At 34.1% G+C, this 19,142-nt stretch overlaps 1 protein-coding gene across 1 annotated transcript; it reads left to right on the top strand.

The window, feature by feature from the left end:
* The first annotated feature begins 3,373 nt into the window (after positions 1-3,373).
* Positions 3,374-4,288, top strand: LOC132281803 (uncharacterized). Its single transcript, XM_059783470.1, has 2 exons — positions 3,374-3,863; positions 3,918-4,288. The coding sequence occupies exons 1-2, from the start codon at positions 3,374-3,376 to the stop codon at positions 4,286-4,288; spliced, it is 861 nt and encodes a 286-aa protein (XP_059639453.1).
* Positions 4,289-19,142: the final 14,854 nt, after the last annotated feature.

Genomic DNA, 19,142 nt, shown 5'->3' with positions numbered 1-19,142 from the left:
TAATAATCATAAGAAGGAGATTGAGATTTGATAGGAGGTGGGTATTAGGGAGGAAGTGGGTATTAAAAATGAGATTGGTATTAGGAAGAAGGTAGGTATTGAGAAAGAGATTGGTACTGGGAAGAAGGTAGGTATTGGGAATGAGATTAGTACAGGGAATGTGGTGGGTTTTGGAAAGAAGAGAATTGAGATTGAGATAGGTTTTCGGATTGGTAAAATCCTGAAAGTTAAAAATCATAATTGAATTGTGGTTGTACTTCAGAGTTTTGCGATAAGGGTAATGGAGGTCGTTGATCCATGGAGTGTTCAAGGAAGAAAATTTCGTTAGAAAAAACTGAAAGGAAGATTAAGAAAGAGAAAGATAATTAACTGATGAATGATAAGAAATTTTAATAGAAATGCAATGGTATTTATAAAGAATATGTAATATTACAGACGGTTATATATATATATTTTTTTCTCAACAACTATATTATGTTTATCTTTTTCCTAACGGCTATATTCCCAACGGCTATATTATATTTGTCTTATTCTAACAGCTATATTATGTTTGTTGTGATACCCCTTAAATTCGAGATATGGGTTGATCAGGCCCAAACCCAAACCCGAGGGAATATCAGACAATTAATATTTAAATGAACACAGATTTCAAAATGAAATAAGAAATAAATAATTACAGGCTGAAAGAATTCTAAATTAAAAATCTCAAAATATAATTGTTAAATCCAATAATCCAAAACCCTCCATTTATTTAACAACTCGGGAATCCATCTAGTAGACCCCTAATAAAATCCCAAATTGAAAAGGAAATAACTGTAATAAAAATCCAAAGCTAAAAATAGAAAGCAATCCTACGTAGTCGGAGGAGTGAGTCATTGTATCTGTTCTGCACGACCAAGTTCTAACCCTGGAACTGACGAACACCTGAAAAATAAGAGAATGGGTCAAGCCCATATGCAAGTCCTATCTTACTACGATCCATATAGAAACCCGATACGTAAATACATCATAGATAGCTCAACAATAACTAGAATAGTCCACATATGTATAGATACACATTACAGAACGCTCACTAGTTCAATAGGTCTGTTTCAGCTTGAGTAGAGATGCCATGCAAATCGCACATAACGTGGTCATGTGTACCTAGACCTATCAGGGACCAATACTTATGTCCAGTTATTTATCCTTGGCGATATACGCACCCTAACCATAATTCTGAGACTTAAGCTCCTACCATGGCTCCATAACATAAATATATAAAATCCATATACTCCTAATACAAAATATCATCCATCTGGTATAGTGGCCTGATATATGTATAACAATCCATCCAGAAACCAAAGTAGGTCATTCAATTATTTTACTGATATGACACAAATATGAGTAGGACTTAACCGTTATGGTTAATCCATACCTCAATCCAGATTAGGTAGGACTTAGTATTTGAACTAATCCATCCCTAGTATGCCACCGTCCCATACCTGTGCATACACTCCTCCATTTAGCATAATAGATTAAATAACACTAGGTATTCATCAACATGTCTCCAAAATATGCATCAATATAAACTAATACATATATAACGATATTAGGCATTCATTACAGAACCTAAAAATCATGTCCCATCTATTTAAATTGCTAAAATAAATCATAGCATTTAAATCCCCCATATCGTCCATAAATTGATACAGTTAAAAGCAAGTTAAATATCAATTTAAACCAAACCAAGCAGAGTTAATTACAAGTAATTCACTACACTTATAACTCTATTTAAATATGATTAAACAGTACTAAATCATATTTACAATAATTTCCAAGTTCCAGTATGTAAGTTGATTAACAACCAAAATGCAATATGTAGGATTTTTCTCTAAATTCACACTGTCCATTCCTTAATCCATTTATGAATTATTGTTTCCCTATATTTTTACAGGTATGTAACAATTATATACATCATTTAAAGCAGTTTAAACGAAGTGAAAATACCTTGTACAATCCAAACAGCGCCCTAAAACCAACAGTACACAATTCTAGGCGAGAGCAAGCTCTCACAAATTGAGAGCTTGCTCCATTAACATGGGAGCCAGCTCCCTAACTTTGGGAGCAGGCTCTGTGGAGCTAGGAGCCGGCTCCACACTCCTTAAAGCCGGCTCCATTGACGAGGGAGCTGGCTCCCTCCTTTTGGGAGTCTGTTCTCTTACTCCTTGAAGCCGTTCTGTGTTTCCGCATCGTCTTCCTCACCTCCGGCGATTCCCAAGGCCTCTATAGTATTTTAAATACTTATTCCAGTGTTCAATTAATGTCCCAGATTATTTATAAGACATCATTATGCATCAACGATCTCAATTAAACAAAACTTAAACGCAAAGACAGCAGGAACCAGTTAACAGAACTTTAAAAATTTGCAAACCAGTTTAATTCAACGAGATTAAATATAGTTTAAACATGTATAAAAGATTTGTTTTAGCATTAATTAAACCCCTGGAGTCTACCTAGGCATGCATAGAACACAGGTTTAAGGGAAAGAGTTAGAATAGAGACTTGCCTCTGATTTCACTTTAGAAATCTTAAACCGTCTTCTCTAGCAACTCCGACGACCTTAATTGCTTTTACTGACATCTGTTGCTCCTAATTCAACCCACAAGCATGCGTCAATTGCTTCTCCTTGGTTCAGCCCTTGCCCCTAACCAAAACCCTAGCTTGTCTCTTTCTATTCTCCCTCAACCTCCACAATTCGTAAATAAAGTTCTAAAAACCCTTGCAGACCTTAAACTGTTATATTTATAGGCCTCTTAGGTTAACCGAATTCTAATTACGTAGGGAATGAAAAGCACACACAAGTCGGCAACACCGTGAATCATAAAACCCTAATTAATCCAATTAACTTACTTAAATAATTAAACAATTACAATAATTCAATTAAATACAAATAATAAATAAAAAACAATTAAATCAATTAATTCAAATAATAACAATTAATCCAATTAATTCAATCAATTCAATTAATTCAAATAATTCAAACAATTAAACAAACAAAAATGTAATTAAATAATTAATTAAAATACCAGGACTATCCTTTTAAAATTAGGGGTATTACATTTGTCTTATTCCTAACGGATATATTCTGTTTGTTTTTTCTTCAACAATTATATTCTCAATGGCTATATAAACCACTCATTCTCTCATTTTTTCAATTATCAAGTCCACTTCTTTACATCTTCGAATTAATTTTCTCTTATTTGAGTCTTTATCTTTATTATAGAAAAAAATGGCTTCATTATCATAATCTATTCTAATGTCCAGGTCAATTTTTCCATTGAGTTTCTTTTCATCTTTTGACGGGGAACAATTTTTTGAAGAAAGTCAAAAAAGGATGAATGGAGTGATGCAACTGTTATCGCCTGAGAAGGTAAAGGCATTATTTCGATGTCGTAAGAAAAGATATATTAAACGTGATCGAGAGGAAGTAGCCCAACGGCTATTCCAAGATTATTTTGCTGAAAATCCCATTTTTTCACCCAAGATGTTTCGTAGACGATTTCAGATGCGCCGAGAGTTGTTTATTCGCATTTTAAACGGTGTTACAACATATGACGAATGGTTCATCCAGAAGCCTGATGCCCTCGGTTGTATGGGTTTCACTCCTATGCAGAAGATGACAGCTGCAATACGTATACTCGCATATGGAATTTCAGCAGATCTTTGTGATGAGTACATAAAGATTTCTGAAACCACTGCGGTTGAAAGCTTGGAGCGCTTTTATGATGCTGTAATTGCGGTGTATATAGAGCAGTACCAATGCACACCAGACGAAGAGGATATTGCACGCCTGCTTCGAGAAGGGGAAGAAAGAGGCTTCTCAGGTATGCTTGGCTCTATAGATTGTATGCATTGGGTATAGAAGAACTGCCTTACAGGGTGGCATGGCACACACAGGGGAAGAAATCATAAGCCTACCCTTATATTGGAGGCGGTTGCATCGAAAGATCTGTGGATCTGGCATACTTTCTTTGGTATGGTTGGTTCAAACAATGACGTGAATATTTTAGATCATTCCCCAGTATTCAATAGCTTAATCAATGGCACAATGCCTCCGATTAATTACGAGGTAAATGGGTATCGACGTACAATGGGGTATTACCTATCTGATGGTATTTGTCCCAAGTGGGCAACTTTGATTCAGACCATCCCACACCTAATAACTGGCAAAGAGAATTTGTTTGCTAAAAAACAAGAAGCCGTTAAGAAAGATGTTGAACGAGCGTTTGGCGTGTTGCAGATCAGGTAGGATATAACGCGAGGACCTATGTATTAGTGGGATAAAGAAGATTTAAACAAGATAATGAGAACATGCATCATACTTCATAATATGATTATTAAAGATGAGCGTTGACACATTTTGCAATGGTCACCTCCACCGGATGAGCCAATATCCCTCCCATAATACATTCGAAACCCAACAATGTTGGTGGCACACATTTCCGGTCGTTTTAGAAGATTTCGTAATAGAGCGGATAATGCTGATCTCAGGAAACATCTGATGGAACATTCGTGAAATCAATTTGGTGATGAAGATGTTTAAATTTGGTATAATCGAATAAAATGTAATTTTTATATTTTTATGCGAATTAATTAAATCAGTACGTGATGAAGATGTTTAAATTTATTAATCGAATAAAATTTTATTTTTTATATTATTATGAAAATTAATTAAATTATCATGTAATAAATAAATAAATAAAATTGATAAGTCAAAGAGTACAATTTTTTTTTAAAAAAAAAGAATTAATTAAATTATTATGCAAATTAAATGACTCTTTTTATTTATTTAGGAAAAATGATTTTTTTTTAATTAATTAAAATTTGACTATCTTTACATTAATTAATTGATCCAATACATATACAATATTTATTTTACATATCATCACACAATATCACTTTTTCATTTTATATTATTATCACACACAATGGCCCACTGCACCTGTTGCAACTGCCCACCGCCAGGCGCTACTTCATTCTTCAACTTTGGAATGTAGAATGTGTAATATTGCATGGGCGCCACTTGTGTTTAATGTGCATAGGAAAGCATTTCATTCAACACAGGTTGAGATATTGTACACTTAATGCTCGCGCTAAAGTTGATCTTATGACCTCTAGTTTTTTTTTTTTTTTCCCTAGATAGTTTGAATTTTTTTTTTTTTTTTTGTTAAATTAACAAAATAAATAATATAATTTATCCTTTTTTTTCTTCTTATTTTTCCTTCTCTTCGATCCATTCTAATCTCTCAAATCTATGAAGTTTAATTTTGAATGGTACATGTATATGTGTATGTTGAATTTTATTTAAAAAAATAGTAATATATGGATCGAATTCGCTAATTACGAATTCAATTTATGTGAGACGGGTGATAGGTCTCATCACACTATGTCATGATAACAACATTTGAGGCCCACTACCACACCCACATAAATAACATTTTTCTATTACTCATCCTATTTTTTTAGGAAATGAAAATCTTCCAAACAAAGTTTATCCTTAGTATTCAAGTGTTGAAAACCATGAAAAATTAATTGAAGCGAACACATATATGTTTTAGTAAAATATATTATTTCATGCGGGTATTACTGTAACGGGTGAACGCTTACCCATTTACCAAAAAAGTTAAGTTATTAGGTAGTTTTACATACCCATCTATTTATACATATTTCACTTTCTATCCAAATCTGATGTAGAACAAGTATTCCCTTGTAACATTCTCCCCCATCCAAACTCGCAACGATCTTGTTGCGGTCGAGCCACCCTGCCTACTCGAGTCGCTTACCCGGACACTTTTTCGAGCCGGGCGCTTAGCGTGGCACTGGTTCAAGGATTATGTCTGCCTCTGATACCAATTGTAACCGGTGGGCGTTTACTCATTTAACCAAAAATTTAAATTATTAGGTAGTATTGCATACCCACCCATTTATACTAATTTCACATTCCATTCAAATCCGATGCAGGACAAGTCTCCTCCGATAACAACTACAATGTATTAAGGTGTTGAAATTCAAGACCAACTCAAATGGGCTATTTTGTCTGGTCTAGTACTAGAGCATTTATTCGCGGGTTCAAATCTAATACCAACTCAAATGGGCCCAAGTGCTTGAGCCCAGGGGATATGAATGGCATATATTTAATTTTAAAAAATAAAAAGCAATCTAAATTTTAATCTCTAAAATTAAATAAACTAACTTTTGCATTAAGAAAACGTAACTAAAAATTAAATACAATAAACATTATAATGATAAACTTAAATCATGAATATTTAAGTACCATATTCAATTTAGAAGTAGTATTAATGTCACGCCCCAAATTTATAAGGCGCGATAAATTATTATATAAAAAGAAATTGGGACAGCAATCCTTGTTGGAACAAAATTTTGCGTAATGCCCAATAAAAAATTCGTATAAAATTCGATTTTAAAACAGGGCAAACTAAAATTCTTTAGAGACTAGACTCAAAGGTTAACGTGACCAAATCAATCCCCACGATGAAAGTTCGCCAATGAAATCAATTTTCAGATCGAAGATCGGCCATAATGATTGAACTGAAAACAAATAGTGTAACCAACTTTAACCATGATGGAAAATTACAGAGCTGACAAAATTGAGAGGCCTTGGATTTTAGGAACTAGACCAAAAGGACTATAGACCGGGAAATTTTAATATTATTTGGGGTTAGAAAGTGACTCAAATAAAATTTTCAAAAACCGGTTTACACCCGATGGAAATGAGTTGATAACAGCCACTATGGAATTTTTATAAAAATCATCACTTGCCCAATGATCCTCAAATTTTTCGAAGAACAATTAGACCAATAAGGCTACGTATGGTAAAATTTTTGGAGCATTTAGAAGGCAACAACTCTATAAACAAAAATTTAAAATTCATTCTAACGCGTTCAACAAAGCTAGGAGCAGGCACTGTATGTAAACTCCTTCCATAACGAGCAGCAAACAAATTATTATTATTTTTTTAGCTAAACAATACAAACATAATCTATTCATTCCATTTTACACAAAACACTTTCCCTTCCTAACCCAAACAAGATTATACAATAAGCAAGGTCGAGGAAAATCATGTTAGCACCTCACTATGCTAAGTAACAACATGCTGACATTTACATACTAAGGTCCCTTGTAAGATAAGTTCAACATGTTTCACACAAAAAAACAAAATCATCCATGCACAGAGAGTACAACTCTCAAACCAAAACAAACTACGTGCATACATTAACACCCTAGCATGATTTTTATTTTACTATAGGGCATTTATATACAATCCCAAAACTAGGCAAAACCCCTAGAAAAATGTATGTTATCATATTCAATTTAGTACAGCAACCTCGGCTTCATGTAAAACACATCCAGCACTAAATAAATTCAAATTTCATAGCTAGCATCCTTTAGTCTACCATCTCGGGTGATAACCCCTGAAAAATGTTAGGAGTGAGCAAAGCCCAGTATGAAAAATCTAATAAATGCTTCTATGAGGTTTTATGCATATGATTTGAAAAAGTATTAAGGTAAAACTGTACAAAGACATTAACAGAGTAATGAGAACATTTCAATGCAAAGGAAGTTAATTCTTTAATTTATCAAAATTCTGAAACTGAACTAAAAAGAAAGATGTAACTGAATTAGAAACCTTTCCAATAGGAAACTCAAATACGATTTTTATTATTGGGACATTTTATCAATTATCCTTATAACAGACCAGAGTGTTTCGCTGCTGTCCACTCCCCCTTAGAATAAGGGCGAAACTAACTCCAAACTTCCATTGTCATGGTCCCCCACGTGGGTAGCGGGACTTGCACCCGCGGGTAACTCGTACCCCTTTCAACTGGGACATTACCCTCCTAGCCCCCAAATTCAAGTGTTAAGTTTGTCCCAAAAACATTTTAAGTACCAATCACATGATATAGAAAATTTATAATTCAGCCCAAGACTTTGTTTTTCAAAAGGTTCAGCATTGTATATCTATTAAACAAAATTTATGGACTCTAATTTTTCTGGAAAACATCAAATAGTAAAACCCCCTCTTGGGTTTCTAGAGTAGCCTTGGGAATTCAAGTTTAACCACTAATATATGATGAAAAATTCAATTATAACAGTCATTCCCAACTTTTGAACCAGATAGATACTTGAATCTCAAAGAATATGCTTAGTCAAATGAAATTGAAACAATAAAGTCATAACAAGATATAAAACATCTTCTAAAATAGGGAAAATTCATTAGCTTAAAATAACATTCAATGTATGAAAGAAAAATTAACAAAGAGACGAATTTAATTAAAATCTCTCAAAGCAGCAAGTATTAGAATAATCCCTACCAATGGCAAAAGAAGAATAGGTGGTGATGAAGAGTTCAATTTTCCTCCTTGATTTTCCTCCTCCTTCTATTTCGATCTCCTTATATCTTTCTCTCTCTAGATCCCGCCAGTACCCTCTCATCCTAACTCTCTATTCTTTTTTATTTTTTTTTTTATTTTTGTTTTTAAGTTGCTGTAAGCAGATAAATATAAAAATAAATGGTGCTTTAAAGTTTTGGTGTCAACCTGATGCACATAAGTGTCCTAAGCATGCGGTTTGGACACCTGCATTCCACTAAACTATTTGTGGACACCTGTTCCACTAAGACTAAAACTATTATATATAATGACAATTATGCATAACTTAACACTATATTTTTACTTAATAGCAAAATGGCACCACATAAGTAAGTAAAAATAATAATACTAATAATGATATAAATAGTAGGTAGGATGAACAAAAGTATGCGTCTCATAAAACATATAAATATATCTACATAAAATATATTTAAAAGTAAGGCAATTAAATCCTTTCTAATTAAATTATAGGGTGTTACAATTTAACACCGGCATTAAGAGAGAATAAATAACATATCTTATCTTCTTCCACATAAAATTACATGTCTTTAAATAATACTATCTCCGTTTCAAAATTGTTGGGTGTTTTGGAAATTTTAACTTTTTATGGTAGTGGGGTAAATTTTCAAAATTATCCTTACTACAAAAGACACTCTGTAATTAGTGCATAAGTCAATGTGTAAAAAATAGTTTAAGTATATTAAGAAAAAATTACATTCATTTTTAGAATATTTTGGGACATCTCATAATAAAAAGATAGACAAAAATTTTAGAAAGGAGACAGTATAACACAACAAATTAATAATTCAAACAATTTAATAATTTACAAATATCAATCTTACTTTTATAATAATTCACCACAAACTTTCAAAACTTTTATCGAAAAGTAAGTACCTTTATACCTATTTAATTCAAGGATTCACAAAAATAAAATAAATTCAAAGCTTAGATATTTTATATATATATATATATATATATATATATATATATATATATATATATATAACATTATTTCAACAGTTATATATTATTAGATTTAAAAACCCTTCTTTGTTAGCTATCAATTGTATAATTATATATTATTAATTTAAAAAATAAAAAATAGAAACTTCTATATATATTACACTCTAATTACAAATTATTAGTTTATTACTCATTTACTTGAAAGAAGAAAAAGAAGAAGAAGAAGAAGCATTATTTGCTTATAAAAAACGCATTACTCTTTGGTAGCTTTAAAAAAAAGCAGAGATCCTATATAAATCGCCTAGGCCGTATTAGCAGTTTCATCTGAGGTTAGGGTTATACATTGCGTCTGTCAAACAAGTGACGGCTAGTCAACATCTTTCCTTGTATCCGAGTATGATGAGAATTGATCGATACTCTCTCCTCCTCTTAAATTTCTTTCCCTAGCAGCGATCCGCGGCGGACCTGGTTCTCTGTCCTCTCTTTCACCGGCGCATATCGTTATTCTCTCTCCTCCAAACGCCTCTTCGTCACCCAATCGTCTGGTCGTTGACAATAAACCACAAGAAGAGGTAAACCCTAACCCTAGTCTCTCTGTCTTTCTCTTTGTCGTCTGCCTTTTTTTACTTTCGTTGATTGATGTTGATGATTTATGCAACCCCATGGAAACCCTAATCTCTCTGTGTTCCTCTATCGTACACTTATGTGCCACATGCAAAACCTAATATTTATTTATATAAATATTTGTTACATATATATTTTTGATATCACATGAAGGCATAAATATTTATTCATTGTCACACACTCACAATGACTCAACTCCTTCGAATCATTTTTCTCCTCTTTCCTTAGCCTTCGCCTAAATGGCGCAACCATGCAGAGGTAAACCCTTACCCTAGTCTATCTGTCTGTCTCTCTGTCTTTTTCTTACTTTTTTTTTAATTGATGATGATTTAGGCAATCTCTCTGTGTTTCTCCTCTTTCCTTAGCCTTCGCCTAAATGGCGCAACCATGCAGAGGTAAACCCTAACCCTAGTCTATCTGTCTTTCTCTTTGTCCTTCTTCTACCTTTTTTTTTTTTTTTTTTTTTTTTTGATGATGATGATGATTTCTCTGTGTTTCTGTGTGCCAGAGGTAAACCGTAATATTTATTTATATAAATATTTTTTGATTTTGTTTTACAAGGATCTTTATTGCTTTTATACTGATTTTAAAAAAATTCGTTAAGATTTCTTCTTGTCTAATTTCATATGTTCAGTTCAAATTTGTAAAAGATTTTACAGCAGAATCTGCACACTTTTATGTTGTATTTACAAGATGTAATGTTTCTGCGTTCTGCCTCTGTGCTGGCCATGGTTTGTATGCCAATAGTGTTTTGGTCTTATTAGTAAAGCTGTAAAATGCTTCGTGCTTCTCCTTTTTTTTTTTTTATTTAAAAAGTATAATTGGGTGGTTGTATAAGATTTCATGATTTTTTTCCCCTTTCTTCCTATATAGTTGTTCCATTCTTTCATTTTTTGTTGAAGATGTTATCTGCTGATACAGATGTTTCTTTAATCTTGTGCTTCACACATTCCATGTTCCATCGTCAAATCTGTCAGCTCATCTCATTCTTCCTGATGTTTTCTTGCATTAGATGTTGGCACTTGTGAGACAAGCATGATAGGAGCTTCTTATCCAATGGTAAGCTTGACCAATGAAAGAGTCCCACAAAAATTTGCACTATTGTTGAGAATCGTGTTAATTAATGCTTAATTGCTGATATATATGTGTGTGGCGAGCCTCTTGTAGTATTCTTGTTTGGATTTTGCTATTCTTTTAATTCCTACCTAACAAATAATGATACAAGTGTCTTGGGTTTCTGGATTTTTGTAAGATTAACATTCCGAGAACCAAATATTACTTGTAAATTTCTTGTCTTTTCAGGGGGTTGTGATTGGAAGTTTTGATGGTGTTCGTGTAGGGTGTGAAGGAACAGTCAGTGCCTTTCAAATCAACTGAGAGTAACGTGTTTTATTTTCTGTTAAGAAATTGAATTTCTCAGCTCATTTTAGTGGCCATGCACACAATTATCCATTTAACAAGTCCTTGCAACTAATATTTAAGATGTGGAATACCATCTAATGTGACACATTGCTTTCTTGGCAATTCACTTTGTTATATTACACACGATATTGTTCCACTCCTTTACTCTTGCTTTCCTACTCTTACACTACAATTTATAGGGATATGTGCAAAATGACCGATCCTTGTTTATTTTATTTGTATAATATAGTACAACATAATCTACTTAACCAAAAGTGGATCATGTCTTGTTGGGCCAATTGGGGTAGCCCCTGCAGTATTGTATATTTATATGGCCGAGACATGTTTTTACCCATATTGTTGCTGCTATTTGGCCAATAATTAGAAATTTTTAGTTTTCGTCTTTGATCTAAGTATATTCCAGTTCAGGTTTGCAGGTGATGTAGCCGAGCCTGCTATTATTAGAGCTGGAGATTTCATGAAAGTTCTAGCAGTTTGAATCCACATTTGCATTTGGTATGCAAAGAGAAACTTGGCTTTATGAATGATGTGAACTTTGATACGTTGATAACATGAATTTTGTGTGGTGTTGATTAATTTGGGTTCCTACTGCTCTCATATCAAGGTTCGTATCTCATTGACAGAGCTCAACCTTCGTATTTGATAGTTGCTTGCTTGATTTTTTCACTCATAGAGTATGTTTTATGTGATTTTTTTGACATATCAATATGACAATTGCATCTTTCAGATATTTTTTTTGGCAACTATTGTTATTTTAATTCAATTATTTTGACAGTGAGGAGTGAGAAGACATCATAGGAGTTAGTTGTTAAAATAACCGACTACACCTTATAGCATGATATTAAAATACCAATAATCTGACGATCACCAACCCAATCGCATTGTTTATTTCTTTATCTGATTTGTTGTTTCTCTCTTTTGGTTAGTTGAAATTATTGGCAAAAGCACATTCTATTTACAAGATTTAAGGGGGAGCAGATTGTGATCCTATTGTAGGTAATGGTGTGCTTTTCCCCTAAACAATATTCACGAGATGGCAGATGATTGCTCTGGTTAGCTTGTTACTTCTCTCGCGCGTGCATCCTCTTTCACGCATTGCTTTGTTTTGTTTTCCTCTCTTTTTGAAAGTTGAATCTGAACTCTATAATAATTGGGGACAATAACGGGCCTGGTTAGTATTATACTTTTTCATCATGTTAAAAGAGGAGCGCTGATTGTCAATGGGATGCAAATAAAATACATTCATCACCTAGCTCACCTGGATGATTGTAAGTGCTGGCATCTCTTTCATCTTACCGCTTTTTCCCTAGCTACCATAGTCCGGACAAATGTCTGGCTTTGCTCAGCATGCAAGGGCAAGGATCCTGTTTGCGAATTTGAAGACATTTCCTTGCTGTTTGGAAAGGGAGGCAGCTACTGCTGCCTCATCCTGCATTCTCAAAGGTCATAATTTCCTATCTGAATGATATTCTGATCGGAGCCATATGTGGAATATATTGGAGACAACAAGCAATAGATGAAAGGGATGATTTTGGATAGTCCAGTTTCAAATCATGAATTTGGATTTGATGGGCTTCTTTGGGCGTAATCACTGATTGTTGAACGAATACATGATTGGTATCAAATAGGTGCGCCAAAAGCCTACACAAACCGTAGTCCTTCCAATCCTCTTCCTATCCCTCTCCCAAATCCTAACCATAACCCTGATTGCAACTCCAAATGCCCTACACAACCACTGGAAAACATCCTACACACGCCTGAAAACTGCTAAATCCCTCACTCTGCCCAGCCCAAATCCAGAAATTATTTACTGCATGTTCTCAACAATGATCTGTTGTGTTTGGTAAATGTCATGGTGCATTTGGAGCACTTGTGGGAGGTAGCATTCAATTGGTGTAGGTTTGTGCTTCTCACGTTTTGAATGTGAAACCGTATCTGTGGTATTATTTCTCCATGTTTTCATTTTTTACTGTTGTGTTAAGTTCTTAATCTTCCTCATCTATATTTCACTTTTCCACCATTTTGTTATGAAAATTGATGGATTCTTCATCTATATTTTTCTTTTCACTGCTATGTTTAGTTGTTAATCTTCCTTAATCTATATATATATTTTAATAATTTATCAGTCTATTCTCAATAAATTCATCTGATTGTAAAGGTTTTTATTTATAACCTTTAAAAGTTGAATTCAAAATTACATTATTCATCACCTTGTGTAATCAATAAGAATTCATTTATAAGCAATCAAATTTTTATATATCTAAAAGATTTCAAGGTTTAATGTCATTGTATTGGAGGCAACTAGGGTTTCAGGGGGAAAACTTTGGTTCTTTAATTCCAATGATTGATTTTGAAAATTGTAAATTTCATGGATTTGTTGTTTCTCATTGCTTATTATCGGAATAGTAAGGTGCACGTTCATTCCTTGTTTGTCTATTAGTTCTCAATTCTTCTCTTTAGTGCGGAGTAGAGCAGTTTGGTAGCTTGCAAGGTCATCACCTTGAGATCACGGGTTCAAATCCTGTCTCCGCTACATTTTCTATTTTTTTTTTCGGTTTTTGTTTTTCCGCCGGAGGAGTGTTTTTTCCCCCTCTTTTTTGTGTACACTCTTTGAGTAATTGTTGGTTTCTCTTTACTTTTGCTCCTGTTTGCAGTCACATTGATGAACTTGCTGAATGTTAAATAGCTTTTTGTGTTGCTGGACTTAATAATGTTATTGGACTATTAAAGAGCATGATCATGTTCAAGCAGCAGTCATCTAGTTATTTGATAATTTTTTCCCCCGCTCTTTTCCTTTGCGACATTACTGTATGCTTGGACCTTTGAGGAGGTTTGCAGTTTATTGCATGTTTACATAAAGTGGCTTAAGTAAAGCTCCTGCATGGATGGTCTTTGAACAGTTAACCAAAACGTTTTTGAAATTAGGTATGTTAGATCCAAATATTTATTGCTGCGACACAATAATTTTTTTCTGCCTTGCATCCTGGAGATGGGTATTCTCATATGTTTCAATCAAATATTCATATGCGGATCTTGCACAAAAAGTTTCTGCACTTACTGTTAGTTAAGTTTCTTGTGTTAATTTATGTTTGGTTTTTTTAGTCCTAGGTACCACAGCAACACCTCCAACTCCTAGTGGGGATTATGGAATTGCACTCGAACAACTTTCTTGAATGACCAGGGACCATAATTTTTCTTCATTCCTGCATTATGGAGGGGCAAGTCAATTATGAACTTATGTTTTCAATTGCTGTATTATGTGGTCATATGTATACTTTACATATAGCAATTATCATGTGCAACAGGTCAAATTGTTATTAGATATGATGAAACCAAATCTGGAAACAGGAATTATTGGTGATGATGGTGAATTAGTAAAGCGAAGGATTGCTTTCAGATTAAATACATATCGTGTGAAAAAGGCGGAGTTTCTTGGTATATTCTAATTGTATATATGGTGGTATTTTCTTATTTGCTATTATCTTAAGTTTGAGGCCTTTTTTCTCCGACTGCTATTCATTTGTATGCTTCGGCTTACAGAGGTTCCTTTGGGAAGCTTGGCAAAATTTAACACTTATTTATCTTGATGGTAGTTGCAGCAGTTTCATTACTTCCAGGAATAAAGACACAGCTGATTTGGGTCATATGAGAATTCATATAGATCTTCAATAATATCCAAAATAGGGTTTCTTGATTGTTTAGCATGTACTGAATACTTCTTTTTAAGTTTTATTATTTTTTCCCCAGTTTTTCTTATTAAGTGTCTAGTTGATGTGTGACAAAATAATTTTGGATCTTAATTACATTGTCAAAGTTCATATGATGTATATGTCTTGCATGTTTGTCGAAAGACGGATGAGATTACAAAACCTCGATGAAGACAAATATTTCAGGTTAATCCTTGCAATTTTTGAACTGATCATCCAAGCTCCGTAGAATGCACGTGCTTTCTGGATCGGATCAAGTATGTAAGCTTGGTCCTGTTGATCTCGGCTTCAGTTTGCATGGGAGGCTGGGTTAGGCATAAGAGTGGTACCTATATACAGGCTGTGTTACCTGAACTTAATACAAATTACAGGTGCAGGTTTATAATGCATATATAGGCCTCAAATATATGTGATTCAAATATGTTAGGATAAGTGGGCATATAGCAGAAATTATCAAAATTTTTTGATTTTGAATTTCCCATCCTTGATGGGATCAATATCATGTTTAAAAATACTACTGTTGCTTCTTAGTGATGCTTGTGCATTTTATGCCCTTTATATAGAAGCAGTGATGGACATTCTTTGGACTTCAAATTGTCTATTAGCTGGACTTGTGCAACTTCCCATGTTTTTTTTTTTTTTTTTCCTTCCTTCCGAAACTGTCAATGATTATTATCTGATCAGGCGTTCGTGCAATGATCAATCTTATTGGGGTATCATTTCATTTTCATTTTGATGGCAGCCCGACTCTCAAATTTACATTGGAAGGGAGCAGCTGAAATAATTCTGGCCTCATTTACGGGGATATCTTGACACAACTGATTGCTTAAATTCATTGATAAGGATAAGGTCGAATAATAAGCCATGGTTTTCTGGCTGAAATGAAGCAAATGGTATGATAAGTTCTGATAAAAAATTAGCAAAGAAGGAAATATATCCGGAACTATGAAAAATTGATTTTGTAAAACATGAACTTGATTGGAATATGAGCCGAGGTGGTCTGCAATTATTTTATGTATACGACCAATATCTTTCTGTAAAAAAATAGAATAGATCCATAGAGCTTTAATTTTGTTCAAACCCCAGATGGTGTTTTCGACTCTTGCTGCAGTTGTTTTTCAAGGAGGCTATCGATGATATGGCTGCAAAAAGCTTGCGTTGTGTTGCCCTTGCATACAGATCATATGAAAAGGACAAAGTTCCTGCTGGTGAAGAACAAGTAGCACAATGGGTTTTACTCGAGGATGACCTTGTTTTGTTAGCTATGGTTGGTATAAAGGTATAACATAGTTTTGCTTCTCAATTTTTATGAGAATTGCTCGACTGCATGTTGCGAGCGTGTAATTTTCAATTTGTCCATTGTGTTTAGATTAAATTATTATTCAATATTTTTTTTCTTTCATAAATTTGGTTTTCTTTTTCCCATATGATGGGAAAAGTCCCAATTTAGCTCGTATGTGTATTTATTTGCAGGATTCTTGTCGTCCACGTGTCAGAGATGCAGCTCAAATGCTGGTACTAAGGTAATAATTTACATCTAATAAATTTGTGGCTAGATATGCAACTGTATGCAGACGGTGGCTACCGTATGATTCACCAGCTCGGCATGTTCTGCATCAACATGCTGAGCTATTTGGTGGTTTACTGAAGAGTACATGTTGCTGGAACAAACAATGCATTTTCTCCGTGTCTTTTTTGGAAAGAAATGATGAGATTAAAAAGTCTGTTGCTTCCATCTCTAGCTTTCGATCATTGCTATGTGCTTAGCCTCTTGTTTAGGCGAATTCCTGGTCTTGAGTTTATTGGTAACTCTTTTTGGTCATATGGTTGCAGAGTTTTTGGTAGCTACTGGATTGGAAAATGCAATTTGCTAGTGGGTTGAGGGGTGGATGCTTGGAAGGAAAAGGTAGGAAGACTTGGATATGGAAGGAACTGTGTAAAACTGGGGAAAGAGGTTGTGATAAAAAGAGATGTATCATCTATCTCATAGATAAGAAACTGTTCTTTGCTGTCAAATTTGAGCTTTTCTGCTTCTTTCTTCATCACAATTAGAGGATCCCAGTGTTCGATTTGGTTCTTGTGTCGGACATAGATCCCATATTGTGACCCATGTCATGTTAACACGGTTACGTTGAGAGTCCACGTCACACAGGTTAAAACATCAAAGCTCTGTAAAACGGTTAAATTGTAACTAGTGGAACTATGCCAAAAAAAAAAAAAATGATACCATGCTTGTCATGCATGTGGAATATCAAGTTGATTGGTTACAGGTCATCCATAGTTGCGTCACATTCTTTAAAACAAATTTGAAATAAGAGATTAATTGGTAGTGCAATACTTTTTGATAAGTAATTGGTGGTGCAATATAATTCCCATTTTCCTTTGAAATTGATCTCTGGCTTGTGTGACAAGCATGATAGGAATTTCTAATCCAAAGGCAAGCTTGACCCTGGAAGAGTCCCACCAAAAGGTTCATGAGTGTTGAGAATCTTGTTAGTAATACTTGATTGCTGATACATATGCGTGTGGTGAGCCTCTTGTAGTATTCTTGTTTGGATTTTGCTATTCTTGTAATTCAGGAAAAAAAAAAGATTTTGCTATTCTTGTAATTCCCTATCTGACAAATAATGATACAAGTGTCTTGGGTTTCTGGCTTTTCGTAAGATTAAGACTTTGAGAATCAAATATTACTTGTAAATTTCATGTTTTTTCAGGTGGATGTGATTATAAGCTTTGATGGTTTTCGTGTAGGTGTGAAGGAACAGTGCCATTCAGATCAACTGAGCGTGTTGTGTTTAGTTGCCTCATTAGTGAAAAGTAACGTGTTTTTATTCTCTGTTTAGAAATTGAATTTCTCAGCTTATTTTAGTGGCCTTTCAGAGTGACCAATTTAACAAGTCCTCGTAACTAATATTTAAGATGTGGAATACCTTGTAACGACACATATTACTTTCTTGGTAATTCACTTTTGTATAGCATACACGATACCGTTGCACTCCTTTACTCTTGCTTTCCTACTCTTACACTACAATTTACAGGGATATGGGGAAAATGACGGATTCTTGTTTATTTTACTTGTATAATATAGTACAACATAATTTACTTAACCTAAAGTGGATCATGTCTTGTTGGGCCAATTGGGTAGACACTGCAGTATTGTATTTTTCTCTGGGTGAGACATGTTTTTACCTATATCGTTGCCGCTATTTGTCCAATAATTAGAAAGTTGTAGTTTTCGTCTTTGATCTAAGGATATTCCAGTTCAGGTTTGCACTTTGCAGGTGATGTAGTGGAGCTTGGTCCTATCAGAGCTGAAAGTTCAGTAGTAATGACACATATTCCAGTGATTGATTTTGAAAGTTCAAGCAATTGGTATTGTTAGAGCTGGAGCTTTCATGAAAGTTAGCAACTTTGAATCCACGTGTGCATTGGTATGCAAAGAGAAACTTGGCTTTCTAATGACATGAGCTTTGAGTCTTTGATACCTTGATAACGTGAATTTTGTTTGTTGTTGATTAATTTGGGTTCCTAATGCTCTCATTTCAAAGTTCCTGTCACATTGACGGAGCTCAACCTTCGTATTTGATAGTTGCTGGCTTGGTTTTTTCACTCAGAGTAAGTTTTATGAAAAAAAAAAATTGACCTATCAATAATCTGATCATCATCATCCCAATCGCATCGTTTATTTCTTTATCTGATTTGTTGTTTCTCTCTTCGTTAGTTGAAATTCCTGGCAAAAGCATGTTACTCTTTGGCAAGATTTAGGGGTGATCCTATCGAAGGTAATGGTGTGCTTTTTCCCTAAACAAATATTCACGAGATGTCAGATGATAGCTCTGGTCAGCTTGTTAGTTCTGTTTTACCTGCATCCTCTTTCACGCCTCTTTCACGCAATGCTTTGTTTTGTTTTCCTCTCTTTTTGAAAGTTGAATTCTGAACTCTATTATAATTGGTGACAATAATGGCCCTGGTTAGTATTATACTTTTTCATTATGAT

Source organism: Cornus florida, unplaced genomic scaffold (assembly GCF_030987335.1).
Source record: "Cornus florida cultivar Cherokee Brave unplaced genomic scaffold, ASM3098733v1 CherokeeBrave_3.0.0_Hap2_Chr11, whole genome shotgun sequence".
Taxonomy (NCBI): Eukaryota; Viridiplantae; Streptophyta; class Magnoliopsida; order Cornales; family Cornaceae; genus Cornus; species Cornus florida.
Note: the sequence above shows the minus strand (reverse complement) of the source record. Positions and strands in the feature narration are given on the sequence as shown.

What these genes read in the sequence shown, in the direction of transcription:
- LOC132281803 (XM_059783470.1), top strand. Translation starts at nt 3,374, where the DNA reads ATGAATGGAGTGATGCAACTGTTATCGCCTGAGAAGGTAAAGGCATTA. An exon ending in GGAAGAAAGAGGCTTCTCAG is followed by an intron (nt 3,864 to 3,917) that starts GTATGCTTGGCT and finishes ACTGCCTTACAG; the next exon opens with GGTGGCATGGCACACACAGG.